This window comes from Camellia sinensis, chromosome 5, assembly GCF_055761805.1.
Source record: "Camellia sinensis isolate YWXY chromosome 5, ASM5576180v1, whole genome shotgun sequence".
Taxonomy (NCBI): Eukaryota; Viridiplantae; Streptophyta; class Magnoliopsida; order Ericales; family Theaceae; genus Camellia; species Camellia sinensis.
In genome coordinates this window covers 119,635,363-119,659,453 of record NC_138965.1, presented here as the reverse complement: position 1 = coordinate 119,659,453, position 24,091 = coordinate 119,635,363, and the positions used below count along the sequence as shown (strand labels likewise).

Sequence of the window (24,091 nt, the reverse complement as noted above, 5' to 3'; positions counted from 1 at the left end):
CTATACATCTCCTGGAACCAATGCAAACACTCTACCTTGTCTCGCAGTATCCTTGTTGTTAGCAGGTTTGGCAGCTGACTTGGTGCTGGAAGTTGGTGCAGACCCCACTGAACTTGTGACAGTTTTGTTGTTATTCTGCTGATTCCTTTGAGGACAATCTCTTACCAGATGACCCGTTTTACCACATCGAAAACATGCTCCAGATAATTGGTGACAAATCCCTTGGTGTCTCCTTCCGTACTCTGGACACTCAGGGGCTGAACCTTGAGTGGAAGTGGTAGTGCTGGAGGTCCTTGAATTTTTCTTCTTGTTTGGTGGAGCAGTTGACCCCCTTGATAATTGATTATTTTACCTTTTTCCTTTCCATTCAGCAATCTGACTCTGAGCAGCAAGATTCCCTTCTGCTATAACAGCCCTCTCCAACACATCAACATAAGTAGGTAGCTTCAACATATTAACTCGGTCCAGAATAGCACCCCGCAATCCCCTTTCGAATTTTCGTGCCTTCTTATAATCTGTATCCACCATATGAGGTGCGAATCGGGTTAGTTCTGCAAATTGAGCTTCATACTCGGTAACAGTCTTATTTCCTTGTCTAAGTGTTTCAAATTCAGTCACTTTCTTGTCTCGCATACTTTGGGAAAAATATTTGTCATAAAACAGCTCTAAGAATCTGTCCCATGTCAACCCCTGGTGCATTGTTCTTGTGAGCATCCACCACCTCCGCGCCTCATCTTCAAGAGTAAAAGCAGCAAGCTGCACCTTTTGGATTTCAGTACAAGGGAAAACTTCGTACAACTTTTCTATTCCCAATACCCATGCCTCAGCTTTCATCGGTTCGATTCCTCCTTTAAACGATGGCGGTTTCATCTTTTTAAACTCCTTGGTGAGTGTAATGGTTCTATCCTCAGCTTGAAAATCTTGTACCACAAGTGGAGGTACCGGTGGCGGTGGTGGTGGTGGTGGTGGTTGTGGTTGTTGCTGCTGTTGTTGTTGTTGCCGTAGGGTCTCCGTCATTTCCATAATCATTCTTTCCATTCTGTCCAACCGTGCCGAAGTAGCATCGTCCGGGTACTCTGTCCTTGTTCTCACCATAGTCTACAAGACAATCAATTACAACATACACAAGAATATACAACAGGCATGATTCATAAACATTAGAGTTAGCGGAATACATTGAACGTTGCTATCGGTATCGGTCTTTCATATACTTTCAGAATGTTATGCATGAAGCCTAAATCTTTCTAGACATCCTATAGCTCAATGGACTCGTGTGTGAGATAGCAACTCGTGCTCTGATACCACTTGTCACACCCCAAACTTGCCCCTAAAAATTCGGGCATGACCTACTCAGAAACAGACACTTATCCTGCTATACATAATATCTGGGGCCTGAACGGAAGCGTTGATATAATAGAATAACATGCAGACACATCCATTGAGCTACTACAAATATGCCAGGACCACGACTAGGAATTAAACATATAGAGAACATGCATCTGAGATTAAGTTACATACACACATTTACAAGTCCAGCCCAGAGGTTGGGCATATAACAAAACATTAGATACAAATCAACCTTGGCCGGCAAAACAAGATAACAAAGTCTAGCAAAACTGTACTAGAATGCAAAGGGCTTCTCCAAGTGCCTGGTTGCTTAGGTTGACAAAAAGGTGGACAGGTAGCGGGGTTAGGACTGACCGCCCGGTTGATTACCTACAGCATCAGACAAAATACAGAGTGAGACAAGCTCAATGACTAATAGTACTTTACCTTTCCAATGAACAGATTAAATTATAATACATAACAAATTGTATACACATGCAGAGTCATATGGTTAGTCTGTTGCTGTTTTATTTTCAGAACGGCCTTAGGCCCCGATATAACAGAACGGCCTATTAGCCCAGATGTAACAGAACGGCCTTTCGGCCCAAAAATATACAAAACAGCCTTTCGGCACAGAAATATACAGAACAACCTTTCGGCCCAAAAACATACAGAACAGCTTTTCGGCCCAGAAATATATAGAACAGCCTTTCGGCCCAGAAGTATATAGAACAGCCTTTCAGCCCAGAAATATATAGAAATACGTAATGTCCTTCAATATTTACATTCCCATCGAGTTCCAATCAATTTACATATCAATGTAATAATTTACGGAATACAGAACGCTAATAGCATTGGATATCAACTGTAAATAAATGTACACTCATTGTACTATTACTCACAGTGTTGTTGCGGAGCGATGGTTCCTCCCGTAGTGTGTCCAACACACATATATAACACACATTAGTTCCTTTTTCCTTATTAACCCACTTCTTAAGTCATTACACTTCAATTGCATTTACAACCATCAAAAAGACATCAAACATAAATTCCAAAAATAGCTGAGGGTTAGGCACGTAAAACGGAGTGAACAAGTTTTCCGATCTGGGCCGCACGTGTGGCCATCCCTTCCGCTCATGCGGACATGTACTGCACGTGCAGTCCCCCTTCACCGCTCGTGCGGCCAAAAATAGGATGCTTCCTCAGTTTTTTTCTCTATTTTCCGCACGTGCGGCCTGGCCCCTGTTTGGCAGTCCAAATTTCATACAAAACCCCATGTTTGGTGATCATCAGTAAGGTCCAAATTAGATTCTTTAAATACTAAAACATGGTTTACAAATCATGTAAATAGGGGTACAAACACACAACCATTTGAACATGGATTTGATCTTCTTCAATTAGTCACCACCACAATCTATGTCTCTCACATACACATATATACATATATAGGCATATATTTACCCATGTGGGTTCCAACATGATAATTCAAGAAACAAATTATAGATTCCTCCCTAGATGGCCCTAATTAGGTTAACATAAGTAAGTAGTAGAATCATCTTACTAACAAATCAATACACCCAAAACCCTCATTACAACTCTAGGGTACACAATAGCAAGCAATTCCTTCTCCAAATTCAAAAGAAAGGGTTGAATTTGGAGAACTTAGACTTACCTTGAACTTCACTGTCTAGATCTCTTTTCAATCTCACAATTCTCTACCTTCTTTGATGAGCTATTCCTCTCAACCCTTCTCTCAACTAAGTTCTTCCTCCAGGAGATATTTCAATGAGCTTCTAAGTCAAAATATTCAAAGAACTTTGATATATATAGAGATATTTATATAAGGGTGAATAAGACAAAAGTCAATCGTTGAAGCATCCCAAATTGAAATTCCACAGAAAATCCCATTATAGCTTAAAAATCATGCAGATTCTAAATGTCAAATAAATTTCAGAAAATTAAGTCCCTACGGCTTCCAATTTCTGATTCCAACTTCTTAATTGTGACAGATATGATCCTTAGTGAACAGATATGAATCACTTTTCATAAATTTTATTTAATTAAACCTCATTTCACATGAAATTACACAGAAAAAAGTAAATGCACATAACAAAGAACCAAAAATATACTAGAAACAGATATGAGGGTCGGGTTATTACACCTTTAGAGGATTTAAGGTCTCTTAGACCAAGGAGTGCACAAGATAGTGCTGGTGAGGGTGAATGCCCAAAACAGTGCTATACAGGTGTACAAGACAGTGCGATACAGGGTGAATGCACAAAATAGTGCTATGCAGGGTACGATGCACACGGTAGTGCGATATGGGTGAAATGCACTAGACAGTGCGATGTAAGTTGAAATGCACTAGACAGTGCAATGTAAGGTGAAATGCATAAGACAGTGCTATGCAGGTGAAATGCAGTAGACAGTGAGATGTATGTTGAAATGCACTAGACAGTGCGATGTAGGTGAAATGCACTAGGCAGTGAGATGTAAGTTAAAATGCACTAGATAGTGCGATATGAGTTGAAATGCACTAGACAGTGCGATGTACGTTGAAATGCACTAGACAGTACGAGTGAGATGCACAAAACAGTGCGGTTGGTGCACAAGATAGTGCGATGCAAAGTGAAATGCACAAAATAGTGTGTCAGGTGAGCGATGCATGGTATTTAGAGGAAAATGAGTAGTACTCAGAGTAATGCGGCATGTACCTTACGAAATGAGTGTAAGGCAACTTGCCACAACTCATTGAAATGCAACGCAAATGGAGGCAACTCGACAAAACTCTGTTTAAGTGTAGAACAAAGTTAAGAGTAAGAGCAACCAATCAAGCAGTTCAAAGCAACTAGAGTGTATAAACATGTAGGCATAATCCAAAGAACATGTATTAATCAGAGGGAATATGGCAATCCCAAAAGAGTCTTGAAATGGTCGGAGACAATTTTCAAAAGCTGAATCGTATCAAAATCAATATCGGGGTAAACCCACCCTAATCTAGGGAAAAGTGCCCAACGAAAGGCTTTGAGCGGACTGAGGGGAAGGTTAGGTCCATGCCCCTTGTTCAATTGATGGCCCAATCAGATATACTGAAAATTTCCCCTAGTGTCCAGCCATTGGCCACCGGTTGGGTTCATGCCCCTTGTTCGATGGATGGCCCGATCAGATGTACTGAAAATTGCCCCTAGTGTTCAGTCATTGGCCACCTTTTTCAACATTATGCAGACACATGTAATGGGGATCATCAAATCCTGGAACAATTGCCAACCAATTAGACTCATGCGTCTCTTCTATTCTACCATATTGAGAACTTATTCTAATCTCTCCTGAAATAGTGACAGATTCCTCATATACACTTTGCGATGATCATGAACGCGATGCCCCTTGTATGGACACTCTCAGCTCGTTTATGAATTCCACACATGGACTTGTTTTCGAGTTTGGAGCGAACATTCGTGTATGGAATTTTGACCATGCCACTCTATTGAACTTTTGAGCGACAGACTCAGTAGGGTGACTCGATGAAGAGCAACAAGCTATGATGACTTAATGAAGAGTGCTTTTGAGCGCCAAACACATTATGGCAACTCGATGAAAAGTCCTTTTGAGTGATAGGCACGTTATGGTGACTCGATGAAAAGTGTAGACCGAGACAAACACCAGGCGCGAAACAAACACCAAGCGCGACACAACAGAACTCACCAGTGACCCAAAAGCAGAAAGAGACTCAAGGTAACTGATCATTCACAGTGCCCCTAGTTTTACTTATGCTCGCTTTTAGAAATCAATTTCGCAAAACCAATGTTCGATTCCTTTTTTGCTCAAGATAGAGATTCTACTGATAAGTTCTAGTATTGAAAATTTGTGATAACCCTGTTCCGTATTATGCTAATTAATTTGAATTACGATTGTGATTATGTGTTTGATATGATTTTGTGTGCCACTTATATGAATATATGTGGTTTTGAATTTCTATCTGTTCACTGTAGGAATATCTGTTCAACTTACTGTTATAAACTGAAAATTGAAGGCCTTAACAGCCATAGAAACCAAAATTGACTACGCCTTTGTGATTAGCGTGATTTTTAGAGCCTATGGTGAAATTTAATTGAAAATTGATTCGGATCAAAATAATTAGATTCAGAATGATTAATTAAGTGCCATTAATTGGTTATAATCAAATTTGATTAAGTGGGGCTATAAAAGGGCCATTATACACTCAATTCCTCTATTTTTATTCAACTTGGTTGAGATTGCTCTAAGGAAAGAGAGAGAGGGTCGGCTAGAGAGGGAGAGAGGGGAAACAATTGGAGATTTGAGCAAGAGGCTTGGAAATCTTGAAGATTAACTCAAGAATTGGCTAGAATTTGGGTGTTTGAAGCTCCTAGGTGAGTAGATTCGTGGATTTTAGTTTGTAACATGTGAATTCAGAGTTGAATGGTGATCAAGAACATGAATTGAATGAAAATGAGTTGGTTTTGATGAATTGGGAGTCAATATACACATGCATGCATAAGATTGCCATGAAACTAGCATGTAATGTGTTGATTATGAAAAATTGAGCATTGTAGAATACATGCAAGCATGGTTTTGTTGAGCTTCATGATCATGGACACCATTGGTGTCATTTAAAATGGAATTGGAGTAAAAAATAAGAATGCATGTATAATTCAAGGAGTTTATGGAGTTTGAATATATGTATATTGAAATTGAATTGTGAAGCTATGTGTTTTGTTGTGATGAATTGAGGATTGGATTATGATTTTGAGCAATTGGCCTTATATTGCTTGTATACTCATGTTATACAATGTGTTTCCATGTTTTTGAGCGAAAATCATGTGCTTAAAGTCTTTGAATATCAAGTTTGAGCCTCAAGAACAATTCTGGATTTTCCAGAATTTGGCATGCCTGCTCGAGCGGGGAAAGCGCCGCTTGAGCGGGAAATGCGAGCTCCTAGAAGTTTTGCAGGCATGGATGTCCGCTCGAGCGAGGAGATTCATGCTCGAGCGGGGAGCCATGTAGTGAGACTTTCAGTTCGAGCACCCGACTTCACGCTCGAGCGTAAAAATGAAGTAACAAGTACTTTTGCAAACCTAATGGGTCTACTCGAGCGGGGAAGCCCATGCTCGAGCGGGGACCCCTGTTTCAGAAAATTTGAAAAGGTGTTTTGTGTTTCATTTTCCGTTCTCTTTCACTTCTAAGTACTCTTAGGCATGCATTGAGCATTATGAATGAACTAAAAGAGTAAGAGAGAAGCCTAAGAGGGATGTTTGAATTAAGAACAGATTGAATCATTTGTGACCCATGTGTGTTATGTAATATGTAGGGTCGAGCTCAAGGGTGAATCCACCTGCAGAACACTGTGATTAATATCTTAATAAGGATATTTTGAAATATGTTATTTGTCCAATTACTTATTTCCCTATAAGTTTTATAAGTTTGTTAATTTGAATTGTGGACAAATGTTGGCTATGCCATATGGTTGGGCCTAATGCCGTCCGCTATGAATGAATGGGCCGAAGGCCGTCTGACAAGAATGATAGTCTGACTCGAATGATAGTTGGATATGAATGAATGGGCCAATGAATGGACCAGAGGCCGTTGGACATGAATGAATGGGCCAATGAATGGGCCGAAGGCCGTATGACATGAATAAATGGGCAGAGGCCGTATGACATGAATGAATGGGCCAGAGGCCGTATGATACAAATGATTGGGCCAAAGGCCGTCGGACATGAATGAATTGGGCCCGAGGCCGTTTGGTGTGTTTGGAATCGCAGTCACTTGACCAATATATTTATATATATATATGCCTGATAGAAATATGAATTGGGCCCAAGGCCGTTTGATGTATATTGTTCTAAGTACCATTCGTGTAACTTCTTTATTTGATATTATTCACTGGGCATTCGCTCACGCTCATTCATATGTCTGTAGGTGAGCCAAGGGAGGTCCAAACCCAGCCTCAGTGAAGTTGTGTGAAACAGTCAAGGTTTTGAAGAGTCAGCCGAAACATCTCACGCACAAGACTAATTTTCGCCCTTTTGCTATTTTGTCATGTTGGCGAAAACGTTGGTCTATCTTTGTATATAAGTTTTGGTTAGGCTGACTAAGACTTGGATGACCCTGTATGTACAGAACTTTGTGTTATTACATGTTTTGATGTGAGTTATTAACATTTATGCAAATAGATTGTTATGCATGCCATGTCAGCACAGCTCTATGGATAAAAGTTTGAAATTGATTCTGTTTGGCCCCCTTAACTCTGTTAAAATGTATCTGATATGGTTTGAGGCCATAGGTAATCTCGTGATTACTGGCCGGTTATGTCCTTAACCCATGGGGGCGGGTTCGGGTCGTGACAGAGTGGTATCAGAGCACGAGTTAATAACTCACACACTTGTCCAAATGAGCAATAAGCGTATAGAAAAGATCTAGGATGCATTCATGTGATAAGTATGAATTTGAAAGCATCGAGAATACTCTTAAATGTTTTAATGTGAATGATTATGTGTTATAAGTTTGTGATTTGCTTGCATTGCGATTATTTGAATATGTATGCTCTTTAGTATATGTATACCTGTGAATCTTTTGTATAAAGTATAATGCAAGTCTAATCAGATGGTGAGAACAAGAGGTGATGAGATAGAGGAGTTTTCTTCTGCCAGAATGGATAAAATGGAAAGATTGATTCAGGAAATGGCAGAGACATTGAGGCAGCAATAGCAATGGCAACAACAGTGGCAACAACCACACCCTCTGCCTCCTCCTCCAGTGCCACTTGTGCAAGATAATCAGAATGATGACCAAATAATAGCTCTCACCAAAGAGTTTAAGAAAATAAAACCGCCACAGTTCCATGGTGGATTAGATCCGTTGAAAGCCGAAGCATGGGTTCTTGGCATCAAAAAGCTATTTGAAGTGTTCCCTTATTCGAAGACACATAAAGTACTTTTAGCCACCTTTATGCTAGAAGATGAAGCGAGAAGATGGTGGATGTTAATGCGTGAGAGTCATAAAGATGTTGACTGGGCCAATTTCTGGAAGTTTTCTATGATAAGTACTTCCCTCAATGTGTACGTGACAGGAAAGTATCGGAGTTCATGGAACTTAGGCAGGACAGTATGACTGTAGCTGAGTATGAGGCCAAATTCACTGAATTGGCCAGGTTTGCACCACATGTGATCAATACTGATTATAAGAAAGCGAGACATTTTGAAGGTGGACTTTGAAGTGACATTTTAGAAAGGATGAATGTCTTGAAGCTGGAAACCTATATTGGGGTGCTAGACAGGGCCATAATATCAGAAGCTAATATAGCTAGACAAACTAAACCAACAACCAACTGGAACGGCAACAAAAGACAAGGCTTCTTTTCGAAGAAGAAATTTTTGAAGAAGCAGAATATGGGCTCCTCGAGTACCTCTAATTCTTCCCGAAATACATCCCCAATGTGTAATATTTGTAGTAAAAGGCATCGTGGGGTTTGTTACCGTGTGTTAGGGGCCTGTTTTAAATGTGGTAAACAAGGACATATGGCCAGAGATTGTAATCAAAACAGTGGAAAGCTAGCTGCTAGCTCAACTGCATCAATCCCGAAGCCGGGGAATACTATGAGATTTACTACCACCGGAGATACCATGAGACAAGGGAGAGTTTTTGCGCTTGAACCGGGCGATACACGGAATGCTAACGCAGTTGTCTCAGGTACTATTTCTATATGTAATCAGGATGCTTTTGTGTTAATTGACTCTGGATCGACACACTCTTTCCTAACATGTGCATTTGCATCTAGACTGAGTAGACCTCTAGAATTATTGCCATATCTGCTATGTGTATTTGCTAATCTATATACCGATTTTGCGACATGCGTATTGAGGATGCTATTCTATATGTAGATTTGTTGCCCTGAACTTTAGACATTTCGATGTAATTCTGGGCATGGATTGGTTAACCAAATATTGTGCCACCATTGATTGTGTGACAAAACGGGTCGTATTTAAACCACCAGAACATAAAGAAATTGTGTTTGTGGGTAATGGGGTAGTGCCTCCACCTTACTTAATATCTACAATGACGGCATGCAAATTAATCAGGAAAAGGTGCTAGGGTTATTTGTGTTGTGTGCTATCTGAACAATCTATGAATGTTAAACTGAACAATATCCCTATTGTTAGAGAATTTCTAGATGTGTTCCCAAATGAATTACCAGGGGAATAGGTGGACGGGGAGATAAAGTTTACAATTGAAATTATGCCAGGCACCCAGCCTATTTCTAGAACTCCCTACAGAATGGCTACCGCTGAAATGAAAGAACTGAAGGAACATTTGCAAGACCTGCTTGACAAAGGGTTTATCCTAGCACTTCACCATGGGGTGCACCAGTGTTGTTTGTGAAAAAAAAAGATGAAACCTTGCGTTTGTGTATCGACTATCGGGAATTGAACAAGGTAACAATAAAGAATAAATATCCCCTACCTCGTATTGATGACCTGTTTGACTAGTTGCAGGGATCACAAGTATTTTCCAAAATTGATTTGAGATCCGGATATCATCTGTTGAAAGTGAAAGCAGAAGATGTTGAGAAAACCGCGTTTCGAACAAGGTATGGCCACTATGGATTTCTTGTTATGCCATTTGGGGTAACTAATGCTCCGGTAGCGTTTATGGACTTAATGAACCGAATTTTTAAAACCTACCTTGATGAGTTTGTTGTGGTTTTTATTGATGACATTTTGATATACTCCAAGAATAGATTTGAACATGAACAACATCTGAGGACTGTGTTATCGATACTTAGAGAAAAGAAATTATTTGCTAAACTAAAGAAATGTGAATTTTGGTTGGATGAAGTCATATTTTTAGGACATGTGATCAACAAAGAGGGGATTTAGTGGACCCGCAGAAAATAGAGGCGATTGCGAATTGGCCTACACCGGCAAATGTAGCAGAGGTCCGTAGTTTCATGGGCTTAGTCGGGTACTACAGGAGATTTGTGAATGATTTCTCAAAAATAGTTGTACCCCTTACCCAGCTGACACGCAAAGGGTAGCCGTTTGAATGGGATGACAAAAGGGAAATTGCCTTTCATGAACTAAAAATAAGATTGACCACTGCACCAGTTTTGACACTACCATTAGGTACGAAAAATTTTGTGATTTTCAGTGATGCATCTTGTAAAGGTTTGGGTTGTGTGTTAATGCAGAATGGGCAAGTGATTGTTTATGCCTCCCGACAGTTGAGACCACATGAGAAGAACTATCCAACACATGATTTAGAATTGGCCGCAGTTGTTTTTGCTTTGAAAATCTGGCGGCATTACTTGTATGGGGCAAAGTACGAAGTCTACACGGATCACAAAAGTCTGAAATACTTCTTTACACAGAAGGAGTTGAACATGCGACAAAGAAGATGGCTTGAATTGATAAAGGATTATGATCTTGAAATCCAGTATCACCCCGGGAAAGCTAATACAGTTGCTGATGCCTTAAGCAGAAAATCAATGGGGAATTTGGCTTGTTTGCTTACTGAACAGAAGGAAATCTTGCAAAATTTTGAGAAGTCTGAGATTGAAGTGGTATTGTGTGAACATGGCGGATTGATAGCCGCTATTTCAGCTGAACCGGCAATCATTGATGAGATTAAACAGAAACAAAAAGAGGATGAATTCCTCAAGAAAGTGATTGATGAATTTGAGACAAGTCCGAAGGTAGAGTTTAGTGTTGAAAATGAAGTGTTAAAGTTTCGAAACCGAATGTGTGTCCTAGATATACCAGAACTAAAGAAGAGAGTTCTAGATGAAGCCCACAAATCAATGTTTGCTATGCATCCGGGTAACAATAAAATGTATCGGGATTTGAAACAAAGCTATTGGTGGCCTAAAATGAAGAAATAAATTGCAGAATATGTGTCCCAAGTGCCTTCAATGTCAGCAAGTTAAAGCTGAACTTCAGAAACCAGGCAGTCTACTTCAACCTCTCCCTATTCCTGAATGGAAGTGGGAGCATGTGACTGTAGATTTCGTTGTTAGTCTACCTCAGACTCCTCGAGGTATGAATTCTATTTGGGTTGTAGTTGATAGACTGACTAAATCTGCACATTTTCTACCTGTTAGAACTACATTTGATGCTTCTAGATTGGCTACCATTTATGTTGATGAGATTGTTCGTTTACACAGAGTTCCGGTATCATTGTTTCAGATAGAGATCCAAAATTTGTGTCTAGATTGTGGAAAAGTTTGCAAAGGGCTATGGGGACAGAATTGAGGTTTAATACCGTATTCCACCCATAGACTGACGGACAATCAGAACGAACAATACAGACTTTGGAGGATATGCTAAGGATGTGTGCCTTGGATTTTCAGGGGAGTTGGGAAGACTATTTACCACTAGCAGAATTTGCATACAATAATAGCTTCCACTCCAGCATCGGTATGGGACCATACGAGGCTTTGTATGGTAGAAGGTGTAGATCACCAATTTGGTGGACAGAAGTTGGGGATAGTGCTTTACTTGGGCCTGAAATTGTGCAAGACACTTCTGAGAAGATCAAAACCATTCAGCAAAGGTTCAAACCAGCTCAGGACCGACAAAAGAATTATGCGGATGTTCGAAGGAGACCACTCGAGTATGAGGTTGGTGACCATGTATTTATCCGTGTGACTCCGATGAAAGGCCAAGTTAGGTTTGGAAAGAAGGGTAAGTTGTCGCCTCGTTACATTGGGCCATTTCAAATTCTGGAGAGACTTGGTCCAGTTGCTTATCGAGTTGCTTTGCCACTGGGATTCGAACAAATCCATAATGTGTTTCATGTATCAATGTTGAGGGGTTATCTTCGAGATCCATTTCATGTGATTGATTATCACCGGGTAGCTCTTGACGAAAATATGGAGTACGCCGAATGGCCGGAACGAATCATTGACCGGCAAGTGAAACAATTAAGAAGCAAGTCTATCCCAATGGTGAAGGTGGAATGGAAAGAACACTATGTGACGGTTGCCACATGGGAAAAAGAGGATGAAATGTGACTACGCTATCTATATTTGTTTCTCCACGAAGGTAAAATAAGTTTGGAGGACCAAACTTCCTAAAGGGGGGAAGATTGTGATAACCCTGTTCTGTATTATACTAATTAATTGAATTACGATTGTGATTATGTGTTTGATATGATTTTGTGTGCCACTTATATGAATATATGTGGTTTTGAATTTCTGTCTGTTCACCGTAGGAGTATCTGTTCAACTTACTGTTATAAACTAAAAATTAAAGGCCTTATCAGCCATAGAAACCAAAATTGACTACGCCTTTGTGATTAGCGTGATTTTTAGAGCCTACAGTGAAATTTAATTGAAAATTGATTCGGATCAAAATAATTAGATTCAGAATGATTAATTAAGTGCCATTAATTGGTTATAATCAAATTTGATTAAGTGGGGCTATAAAAGGGCCATTATACACTCAATTCCTCTCTTTTTATTCAACTTGGTTGAGATTGCTCTAAGGAAAGAGAGAGAGGGTCGGCTAGAGAGGGAGAGAAGGGAAACAATTGGAGATTTGAGCAAGAGGCTTGGAAATCTTGAAGATTAACTCAAGAATTGGCTAGAATTTGGGTGTTTGAAGCTCCTAGGTGAGTAAATTCGTGGATTTTAGTTTGTAACATGTGAATTCAGAGTTGAATGGTGATCATGAATTGAATGAAAATGAGTTGGTTTTGATGAATTGGGAGTCAATATACACATGCATGCATAAAATTGCCATGAATTTGCATAAACTAGCATGTAATATGTTGATTATGAAAAATTGAGCATTGTAGCATACATGCAAGCATGGTTTTGTTGAGCTTCATGATCATGGACACCATTGGTGCCATGTAAAATGGAATTGGAGTAAAAAATAAGCATGCGTGTATAATTCAAGGAGTTTATGGAGTTTGAATATATGTATATTGAAATTGAATTGTGAAGCTATGTGTTTTGTTGTGATGAATTGAGGATTGGATTATGATTTTGAGCAATTGGCCTTATATTGCTTGTATACTCATGTTATACAATGTGTTTCCATGTTTTTGAGCGAAAATCATGTGTTTAAAGTCTTTGAATATCAAGTTTGAGCCACAAGAACAATTCTGGATTTTCCAGAATTTGGCATGTCCGCTCGAGCGGGGAAAGCGCCGCTTGAGCGGGAAATGCAAGCTGCCAGAAGTTTTGCAGGCATGGATGTTCGCTCGAGCGAGGAGATTCACGCTCGAGCGGGGAGCCATGTAGTGAGACTTTCAGTTCGAGCACCCGACTTCATGCTTGAGTGTAAAAATGAGGTAACTAGTACTTTTGCAGACCTAATGGCTATGCTCGAGCGGGGACCCCTGTTTTAGAAAATTTGAAAAGGTGTTCTGTGTTTCATTTGCCATTCTCTTTCACTTCTAAGTACTCTTAGGCATACATTGAGCATTATGAATGAACTAAAAGAGTAAGAGAGAAGCCTAAGAGGGATGTTTGAATTAAGAACGGATTGAATCGTTTGTGACCCATGTGTGTTATGTACTATGTAGGGTCGAGCTCAAGGGTGAATCCACCGGTAGAACACTATGAGTAATATCTTAATAAGGATATTTTGAAATATGTTAGTTGTCCAATTACTTATTCCCCTATAAGTTTTATAAGTTTGTTAATTTGAACTGTGGACAAATGTTGGCTATGCCATATGGTTGGGCCTAATGCCGTCCGCTATGAATGAATGGGCTGAAGGCTGTCTGACAAGAATGATAGTCTGACTCGAATGATAATTGGATATGAATGAATGGGCCAATGAATGGGCCAGAGGCCATTGGATATGAATGAATGGGCCAGAGGTTGTATGACATGAATGAATGGGCCAAAGGCCGTCGAACATGAATGAATTGGGCCCGAGGCCGTTTGGTGTGTTTGGAATCGCAGTCACTTGACCAATATATTTATATATATATATATATATGCCTGATAGAAATATGAATTGGGCCCGAGGCCGTTTGATGTATATTGTTCTAAGTACCATTCGTGTAACTTCTTTATTTGATATTATTCACTGGGCATTCGCTCACGCTCATTCATGTGTTTGTAGGTGAGCCAAGGGAGGTCCAAACCCAGCCTCAGTGAAGTTGTTTGAAACAGTCAAGGTTTTGAAGAGTCAGCCGAAACGTCTCACGCACGAGACTCATTTTCGCCCTTTTGCTATTTTGTCATGTTGACGAAAACGTTGGTCTATCTTGGTATATAAGTTTTGGTTAGGCTGACTAAGACTTGGATGATCCTGTATGTATAGAACTTTGTGTTATAACATGTTTTGATGTGAGTTATTAACGTGTATGCAAATAAATTGTTATGCGTGCCATGTAAGCACAGCTCTATGGACAAAAGTTTGAAATTGCTTCCGTTTGGCCCCCTTAACTCTGTTAAAACGTATCTGATATGGTTTGAGGCCGTAGGTAATCTCGTGATTACTGGCCAGTTATGTCCTTAACCCATGGGGGGCGGGTTCGAGTCGTGACAAAATTTCTCCACTTGTTGATTCGAGTTAGTTCTTTCTTACCAAGCTCAAGTATGTGATGTGCATAACAGTCAGTGTAGCTCATGGATTGATGTGAAGCTGACGACGTGAATTGGGCAAGATGATTGAGTTGAGATGGATGAGATAGATATAGTTAGGATCGAACTTTAGGATGAAGTTGCCTACGTATCCCAAGATAGGAATCAGGTCAACGTAGTTCATGGGGGGTTAAGGTACACTTGGGTATTAACACTCTCATTTTGCGTTTTAACTTTTGCCAAAGTCGCCCCTTCGGCGTTTTCAACCTTGCGAGCTATATTTTTTTGATTTCTCATTTTTCATGCTTTAACTTTTACCTTAGTCGCCTTTTCAGGTTTTCGGCCTAGCGAGCCTCTCAAGGATAAAGTTATAACATTTGTAGTGAGTTTGATCAATGGTCATTCTTGCCCTAACACTGGAACTGGCTTCGCCTTGATTTGAGCTTAGTTCTCCATTCTTTTATGCATGTCTTCTTCTTCTTTTTTCGCTCCATTTTCAGAGTTTGTTCTTCTCGCAATATGGTACCTTCTTGCATTGGCTTCCCCTAATTCAGACAAAAGTTCCCTTCCTTATAGTTGATTGGATTTCATTCCAATGGATATCCTTGGCTTGATGGTTGACTTCTTTTCCCTTTTCTTTCTTTTTCTTTTTTGTTTCTTTTTTTTTTCTTTCTTTCTTGGTTTCTTTTATCCTTTTCTCTTTTTTCCTTTCTTCTTCTTTTTTCTTTTTCTTTTTCTTTTTGGTTTCTTTTATCCTTTTCTCTTTGAAATAATGAAAACAACAGGGAAGCAATTCTATGATTTGCGAGGTCAGAAAGTCGCCTTGTACTTGCAGGTCTGAAAGCCGCCTTGTGCTTGCCAAAATGATCACCTAACGGCAAAGAAAATCCCCAGGACAATGTAGAATACCACACACAATTCCGAACCTATCTTCGCAAGTTTTACAAAAGAATTAACTTAAAATTTTTTGAAATCAAGAATGACTTTGCGCTGATAAGTCAGAATTCATTCAAACCATTCAGGGGATCATTTTCAGTACTCAAGCTTATTGACAAAATCTCATTAAAAAAAACAAATTCAAAAACAAATTCAAAGTCTTTTTCTATTTGCAAAAGGTCACACATGCATCATTATAGGCACAATAAAATGATTAGAAACTTGACTCCCACTTTCTTATAAAGATGAAGACCTGAGGATACACGAGAGCGACTCAAAGGAAAAGATTCAATTGACGCAACAACGCAAGAAAAGACAAAGAAAATAAAACTCACAACATATATTTACAAGACACAACTCAAAACAAAATCAGCATTTCTAAGACAAAAAAGGTTTCCCTTCTCCAAGTCCATCTGCAGAATTTCAAAAATAACTTCAAGTAGCCCACGAGAAGGTCCAGACCTTTCTTTAATTCTGCAATACACATCCACACCCAGAAGGATTGATTTCAGACTTTTAAACTGAGTCTCGCAGACTAAGCCTCACAATTATGTTGTCTCCACACATCTTCTTGACCGAAACAATTGCTGTTTCACACCATGCCCCTAGTTCAGAAGGTCATTCCTAAGTGCTTTTGACAATTACCCTAACTGAGACTGAGATTCATCATTCCAACCACCAGTGCTGGTATCACTGCTTCATCAAGCTTGAACTCATCAAAATCGAGTAAACTTTCCGTCTCTTCAAAGATTTTGTTCCTTTTGCTCAAATCGGAATTAGAAGATTCAAGAATGGACATAATGGGTTTGGGCTCACTAGTAGGTACAATGTGTTGGCTAGGGTAACGGTTGGTTGTTGGCAAGCTGTGTATGGGTTTTATGTTATGGAGTAGTAATCTGTTGGCAAGCTGTGTATGGGCTTTGGGATTTTCAGGTGGGGTGATAACCTTTTTGTCAATTAGGTCTTAAATTTCATAGCGAAGGCGAAAGCAACGGTCAATATGGTGACTGTACTGTTGATGGAATGAGCAATACTGGGTAGAGTTATGTGTAGCTAGGAGACGATTAGGGAGAGGTCAAGGATTAAGCGGTTTGAAATACCCTTTCTCCATCAATACGTTTAATGCATAGGTTAGGCTCATATGGAGTTGGGTGAAGGTTCATTTCGGGGAGGAGAAGGCATTAGGTTTAGAAATATTGGCAAATGGAGTGGCGAGTGTTGGTCGGGTATTCATAGGCTTGGGACTGGAATTAGGATGGGTGTTTCGGGTAAAGCATCCCTTTTCATTGTTTGTCCCCTGATTCAAAATGCTCTCATCCTGAGCGACAAAAGTGTAATCCACAGTTTTCGCAACAACTGCAAGCACTTGCTGTTTGTTTAACCCTTTGACCTTCAAAGTCTTAATAGCCCACCGAAGCTGCGCATAAGGATCAATGCTTGTCCCGGCTTTGTTCTTGCCTTTTGCTTCTACTTGGCCAAGAGATTGGGTGGCTATATCAAAGCGAGGCCCATTTGTTATTAATCTGTCATCACCTAGACTTGAGATAGTTTCGGGTTGGCCTTTTTCAATTGCAACTTGCCCCAAGATTGGGGAGCTTTTTGACGGGATCGAAACTCCAAATGTTAAATCTGCCACCGTTCCTTGAAGATTTTTAATCATTCCCAACATCTCAGCAGTAGCGGGTTTGGCCATTTGGCGCTCTTGACGTACCCGAACCGAATTGGGTGCATCCATCATACATAAATCAGTATTTTTTGGAATGAACACCTCAGGCTTGGGTAAATGGGCCGGGGTGATGTATATACTGGGGTTGAAGGTAGGAAGTAGTGTATGGATAAGGTTAAGGTGTGCAGGAGATATTTGGTCATGGATGGGAAGTGGGTTGGTGACAACATTAGGGTCTTGAGGTGGAGCTATTATCTGGTCGTTGATGAGATTCTGAACCTCATAACGAAGGCGATAGCAACGATCGGTGCCATGACCGCATTGCTGATGGTACACACAATATTTGGTGGGGTTATGTCTAGCAGAGAGTGGGTCAGGAAGAGGTTGAGGATCAAGGGCTTTGAGATACCCTCTCTCCATCAGGATTTTTACTGCGCTGGTTAAGCTCATATGAAGGGGGGTGAAAGTTCTGCCCTGAGCTCAGGTTGGGCTAGCTGTTTGTGGATTGGTATTAGCAAAAGCGTTTGCAGTTTTGGGACTGGCGATGGTGTTGATTTCAGTAGGTTTGGGAATAGTGCTACTGCCAGTATTGGTACTCCCGGAAAAAACCCTTTTTGTTGGTTCGTTTGTTTTGGGAATAATCCTTTTGTTGAATGCACTCTCAATCTGAACTCCTAATTCATGAAAAGTTTTGAAAGTGAATAGTGGAGTAACTATCAATTTTTGTAACATATCAGGCTCAAGGTTCTGCACCACTATCCGCACTTGGTCCCTCTCAGAAGGGCGATCTGTCATCTGTGCTGCCTTTGCTCGCCACCTTGCAACAAATTTCACAAAAGGCTCTTCAGGATTCTGGTGGGTTGCTTTAAGCTCTTGGGTGGTCATTTTAATTAGGATATTGTAAGAATATTGATTCACAAACACCTCAGCCAACTCTTCCCAATTTTGTTTCACTTTATCCTCCAACTTAGCGTACCAAGTGGTTTCTATACCCGACAAGGTTCTTCCATACAGAGAGAGTTTCTGAGGCTTAGTCAAACCTATCAGTTTCAAGACATCCAAGAAAAGCCAGATATGTACCATAGGATCTCCAGACCCATCGAAATGGTCAATGTGTGGCATTTTGAATCTGTCTGGGAGCCTCACGGCAGCCTCCGTGTACCCGTCCTCAATGTCGGGAATAGAGGTAATTCCCTGTGCTTTTTTGAATTGCTTCGCAAGGTTAACAATTTTTACCAAGGTCGAGTCGAGGTCAGTAATATCAAGGGGATAAAGCCCCTCATTAGATTGCACTAGGGTTCTGAAAACTCGAGCTTGAACCAATCCTTCTCGAGGATCTGGACCTTGCAAATCTTCAGCTGGCGGAGGTCGATCAAAGTTTGGCTGGGGGCCCGGGACTAGAAGTGTAGTAGATGCCCCAGATGGGCATTGTATTTTAGCATTGGTCTCATCTTGCATGGCGATTCCCTAGTTTAACGCCACTATCGTGGCCACAACTTCTTCTGGACTATGTGTTATCATGAGTGTAAGCAGAGAGCTGACTAACAAAGATTTTGACCCGGTTATACTTGATGGGATCGAATCTTTTCTAAGCTGGCTTTTGGTGATCAGATGGACTGGACCTTTTACTGAGTTTTTTTTTTTTTCCTGGAATTAGATGGACTATGATGAGTGAAGGCTGGTACAGCTCCTTCTCTAGTTTAGACAAACCTAGCATTAAGAACAAATGCTCCATCATATTGGGATATCGAATATGCCAATCAAAGCAAAGCAAGACACAATATTGGACCATGGTTCGAGTTTTGCTGAAAATTCACCCATATCAAACACAAATCCCTGGATTTCAACCAAATTCTGAATCTGATATGATCCTCAAGTTTGAAAGGAATCGCCTCAAGATTAAGACTCTCCCAGGATTGCATCACGCATTTCCAAAGATTTCACATTTTGCACAAAAGCACTCAAAACACCCCTATGAGAGGTTAGGGTTTCCCTGTCCTAACTTTGTCAGGAACTAGGGTTCGCTATTCAAATAAAGCAGTTTTGACGCAATCCTGCATTTCGAGTGAGTATCCTGTCCTAGTTTGGAACAGTCTTTACGGCTTTCGATATGTAACTAGGCCAAATGGTCAAAAGGGTACCTCAGCAAGACTACCTAATATACCTCTCACACTTAAACCGAGAAGTGAAAGGAGGATCAAACGGTATAGTGACAGTCCAGATCCAAGGGTTGTGTTCCTATCGTGGTAGAACCCGCGACCAGTCAGCCTTTTGGCAAGCCTCCGGCAAACCGTCCAGGAATAGCAGATGGCAAACACAGTGACTTAGGTGCACCAATGCCAAGAACATATAAGTGTAAATAAAATTTCATATCATGAATTTCAAGTCAAGTTCTCTAAATCTCCAGCGGAGTTGCCAGAAACTGTAGCGCAACTTTTTCGCGCCTCCTTTCGGAAGGTTGAAATATAAGCTCTACAGTATCGGACTCCCGCGGTTTTGAATCTAATCTCACAAGTGCAATGTGAAATTAATAAAACACCAAAGAGTCCAAATTCGGCAAATCTTTTGAAAAATTGATTTTGAATCAAATTGTAAAAATGGAATGCTTTGCTAGATACAGAGTCACCACCTAAATATTTTTGGAAAATTTAGGAAATCCATGACTTGTGCCAAAGGCCACGTGTCCATCATCACCAAGATTGTCTCGGCTCGAGAACTTAGGTACGAGAGAGAAAGGTCATGAATACATTTGAGCACCCTCGCTCGCCCGATCAAAGATTGGCCTCTACTAATCATGATATGAATCTTATTTACATTATATGCTCTTGTTCCAGTTTATTAGGCTAGCATTATTATGTGATGCACACACACACAAGTATAGACTAATTTTGCAAGAATTGAAACATTTCGAGTCATGTTTGTTTTGAAAATTGTTTCGAAATATGTATCACTTGAAAAAGTGATTGCATATAAACATTTGCTCAAATTGTTCCAATTCAAGCAATTAGCCTTCATCCATAGGCATTCAAACAGTTTATCATTTAAACAATTAGCCTTATAGCAAGCATGCTAAACATGGCAACATCAACATTCATGCAATTATGCTAAAGCGAGTAATGGCTTACCTAGTACTCCAAGCAAAAAAAAAGAGAAAGAAATGAGTTAGAAAAATGCATGATTCCTAACTATGCAACATGACTAATGCAACACATGTGATAATGCAATTAATAGGCTCGGTTACTAATATGGCATATGAATCAATTAAATAGCATGCGGTCTAAGCACGTATTCAAAAAGTATTAAATTAACAATGCAGTTATAATGATGAACCGAGCCTTGGTGCATGCAATACAAATGGATGCAACCATGAAGTATGCTTAAACAAAATGTTATTTCCCTAAACTAACCATCATAAGCTGGTAAATAAAAGGAAGAAAGACATGGGGTTGGAAGACATACACGTTATTACAACATTGCGCTCTCACAAAGGAGAGTTCGACTGAATAAACTAACTAACTAGCTAACTAATTAAAGCTAAGCTAATTAAGCTAATTACTACAAAACATAAGAAATTAGCTAAACTACTTAACTAATTATTACAACACTTGAATCAACTAACTATTCTAGTTAGCTAACTAATTACAAAACAAAATTGAATAACTAATTAACTAACTAATTAGTTACAACATTTATCAAAATTAACTAGTTACAACTAATTAATTACAACGGATAGCTAAGCTAAGTATTAAACTTAAAACAAGCTCGGAATGCAAGGAATGATCATGCACGTGCTCGGTTTCTACCCAAAAAGTCATTGTTTTGCTTCCGGAGAGCCTCTGTTGCACAATAGAGCACTAACGCTATTGCCCACTTCCAGAACAGCTCTGCTTTTCCTGAAGAACACACTGCTGAATTTTGCATTAGTGGCCGGTCGGCCATCAGGTGGTCTGCCGACCACCTGCCGGCCATGGAAAGTGGCTTGTCGACCACTGTTGCCTAGTTCACCTTGCTATAACAGAGGACAAACAGAGCATGTACAGGGTATTTTCAAGGGTTGTCTGCACAATTCACCTCTCATTTTCATGAACAAATCAAAGGAGTAGTGAACTTAAGCCACGAACCACCAACTCAAGCAATTTCATTACGTGATGGCTTGTGAACGAAAGTGTGCAAGTTCAATAAATACAATGAAACAAGACACAAAAACCACATTTCTATCATGAAAGATCAAGGGAAGTGGTGACCTTGGAGACTTGAGTCATTTCATCACTAGCAAATATGAAATGACCCAAGTTTCCATATGTTCAATTAACGTCCGATTAAACACAACCAAATTATTATCTTTCACAATTTTAGTCTTAATTTTCATTACTTCATTTTAATTACCAACCATTCTTTAATCAATTGAGTCCAATGGTGAGTTTAAGTCCTCTAAATGGAAAGAAGGCTCAAACCAAGAGTTGTTTTAGGCATGAAAGAGACATCATACTATTGGTAATGAACCCCAAAGGGATCAAACCATTAAGCATGACACCTCAATCTCATGCTTTAAACAAACAAGTTGTTTGAACCACTTTCAAAGCAAAACAAAAGCCAAGAAAGAAGGGAGGTTGCAGAGATTATTAGTGTTGAAAATGAGTGATAAAAGCATAAATAAATGCTATCATCTCAAATAAGATGGTGTCTAAGGCCTAAAACACCAAGTTCATTAGGACTATTACACTAAAAGCATGCAAAACAAAGCTCAAATGCAACTAACAGTCCAAAACAGTGCTAAAACAGGTCTAATACAGTCCTAAAACATGCTAGAATTGATCTAAAAAAGTCTAGATTAACATGCTAAAACATGGCATAAACTAGGCTAATAAGTAAGACACAAGGAGGGGAGGTTAACCCCTCCAAATTTGGACTTCAAAACATGATTTTGGCCACTGAAAAAGCTTTGAAAAATCAGTGTTTGAAAGCTCAAAAAAAAGATGATGCAAGGGTGGGAAACACAAGGGTAAAGGCCTTGGAAGCAAGGTACAAAGAAGGGTGAACCACCCCTCAATCTTTAATGGCCTTAAAACTCAAGTTTCAGCCCAAAATTTTAGAGTTTAGACAATCCAAAAACAATACAAAAATGTGCTAGAATGAAGACAAAAGTAGCTAAAATAATAAGCTAAAACATGGAGCAATTTAAGCAAATAAACAAGCCAAAGGAGGGGTGGCTAATCCCTTGATTTTTGGGACTTCAAAACCACTTTTTCAGTCTCTGAAAACCTTTGAAAATTAGTGGTAAAAAACTCAAAAAAAGTTGATGAAGAGATGGAAACACAAGTGTAAAGGCTTAGAGAACAAGGTTTAAAGAAGGGTGGTTAACATCTCTACCTTTAATAGCCTTAAACCACAAGCTTCAGCCCATAAAAATAGTTGAAAACACTTCAAAATTAGCAAGGAAAGATAGAAAAGAAGTGGTATAAAGATGGTACAAAGGCAAGAGAAAGTATACCTCTTGAAGAGGAATGAACCCTTAAGTCATGAACCACCAATTTCACACTCTTAAGTGTTTCAAGAGCTCAAATTCAAGCTCAAATCACCTTAGCAAGAAGTTTTCTAGGTTTGGTTTAGAGTGTTTGGGCAAAGGCTATGCAATTTGAAAAAGAAAGAGAGAATTGTAGAGAGAGAGGATATTTTTGAAATTATTTCCTCACTCCTAAATGTTTCCAACTTTGAAATATGAGAAGGAGGTCATCTATATATAGAAAACATGAGCCTTAAGTTGAAAATATCTAAAAAGGGACAGTTGGACTTTGTGGAAACAACTGGCAAAAATATCTGGGTTTTACACTAATGGCTGGCACATGGCCGGCCGGCAGAAATGTGCATTGCCGGCCATTAATGGTTGCCGGCCGGCCATCTGCTGGCCACCTGCCCGCCACCAATAATCTACTTCTAGGTTTGACTTCAAATGGGCATATCTCCTTTATCTAGACTCATTTTCAAGTCATTCTTGAGTCTGAATTGAAGCCCTAGAAGTTTAGTTTCCAATGGTGGAAGCTCACATCTAAATTCTAAGTGTGAAAAGAGATTTTTCTATTTTAGTGAAGGTTGCTCAATTTTGGTCTTAATCAAATTGATGCCTAACTTCAAACAACCATATCTCCCTCATCTGGACTCGGCTTTAAGATATTCTTAAGTCTAAAATGAAGCCCCAAAAGTCCAATTTCCAATGGTGGTGGCCTCACAACTAAAGTCTAAGTGTGTAAAGAGATAGGCCTGATTTAGTGAGGCTACCCAATTCTCTCTTAACGGTTTTCAGCCCAACTGCTTCCCCAACCAGTTTTCTTTCCTCGCCTCTAATTTTCTTCAACTCCAAACCTCTAAATAAGATATTTTAAAAGATTTTTCAAAGAGTTCACCTCTCTTTCATTTATTTCCACTTTGTCCTTGCTCGGTTTACCAAAAAGTACAATTTTTAACGAAACGCGAGCCTCAGAACATTGTAGAAATATTTTCAAAAATATTTTGAAAGAGAGGGTTTTGAGGCCTAAAATAATTTTGGTCAAAAATAGTTTTGGTCCAAAATGGGGTGTAAGGTTAGGATTTAGAAGCTCTTTTTGCTG

General features: G+C 39.6%; 1 protein-coding gene across 1 annotated transcript; it reads right to left on the bottom strand.

The window, feature by feature from the left end:
- Positions 1 to 870, bottom strand: LOC114300974 (uncharacterized). Its single transcript, XM_082872037.1, has 2 exons — positions 353 to 870; positions 1 to 145 (listed from the first exon to the last, which is right to left on the bottom strand). Exons 1-2 carry the CDS (start codon positions 868 to 870, stop codon positions 1 to 3), a joined length of 663 nt encoding a protein of 220 aa, XP_082728163.1.
- Between the last annotated feature and the right edge of the window lie 23,221 nt (positions 871 to 24,091).

What these genes read in the sequence shown, in the direction of transcription:
- LOC114300974 (XM_082872037.1), bottom strand. Translation starts at nt 870, where the DNA reads ATGAAACCGCCATCGTTTAAAGGAGGAATCGAACCGATGAAAGCTGAG. An exon ending in GCTGAATGGAAAGGAAAAAG is followed by an intron (nt 146 to 352) that starts GTAAAATAATCA and finishes TTGTCCTCAAAG; the next exon opens with GAATCAGCAGAATAACAACA.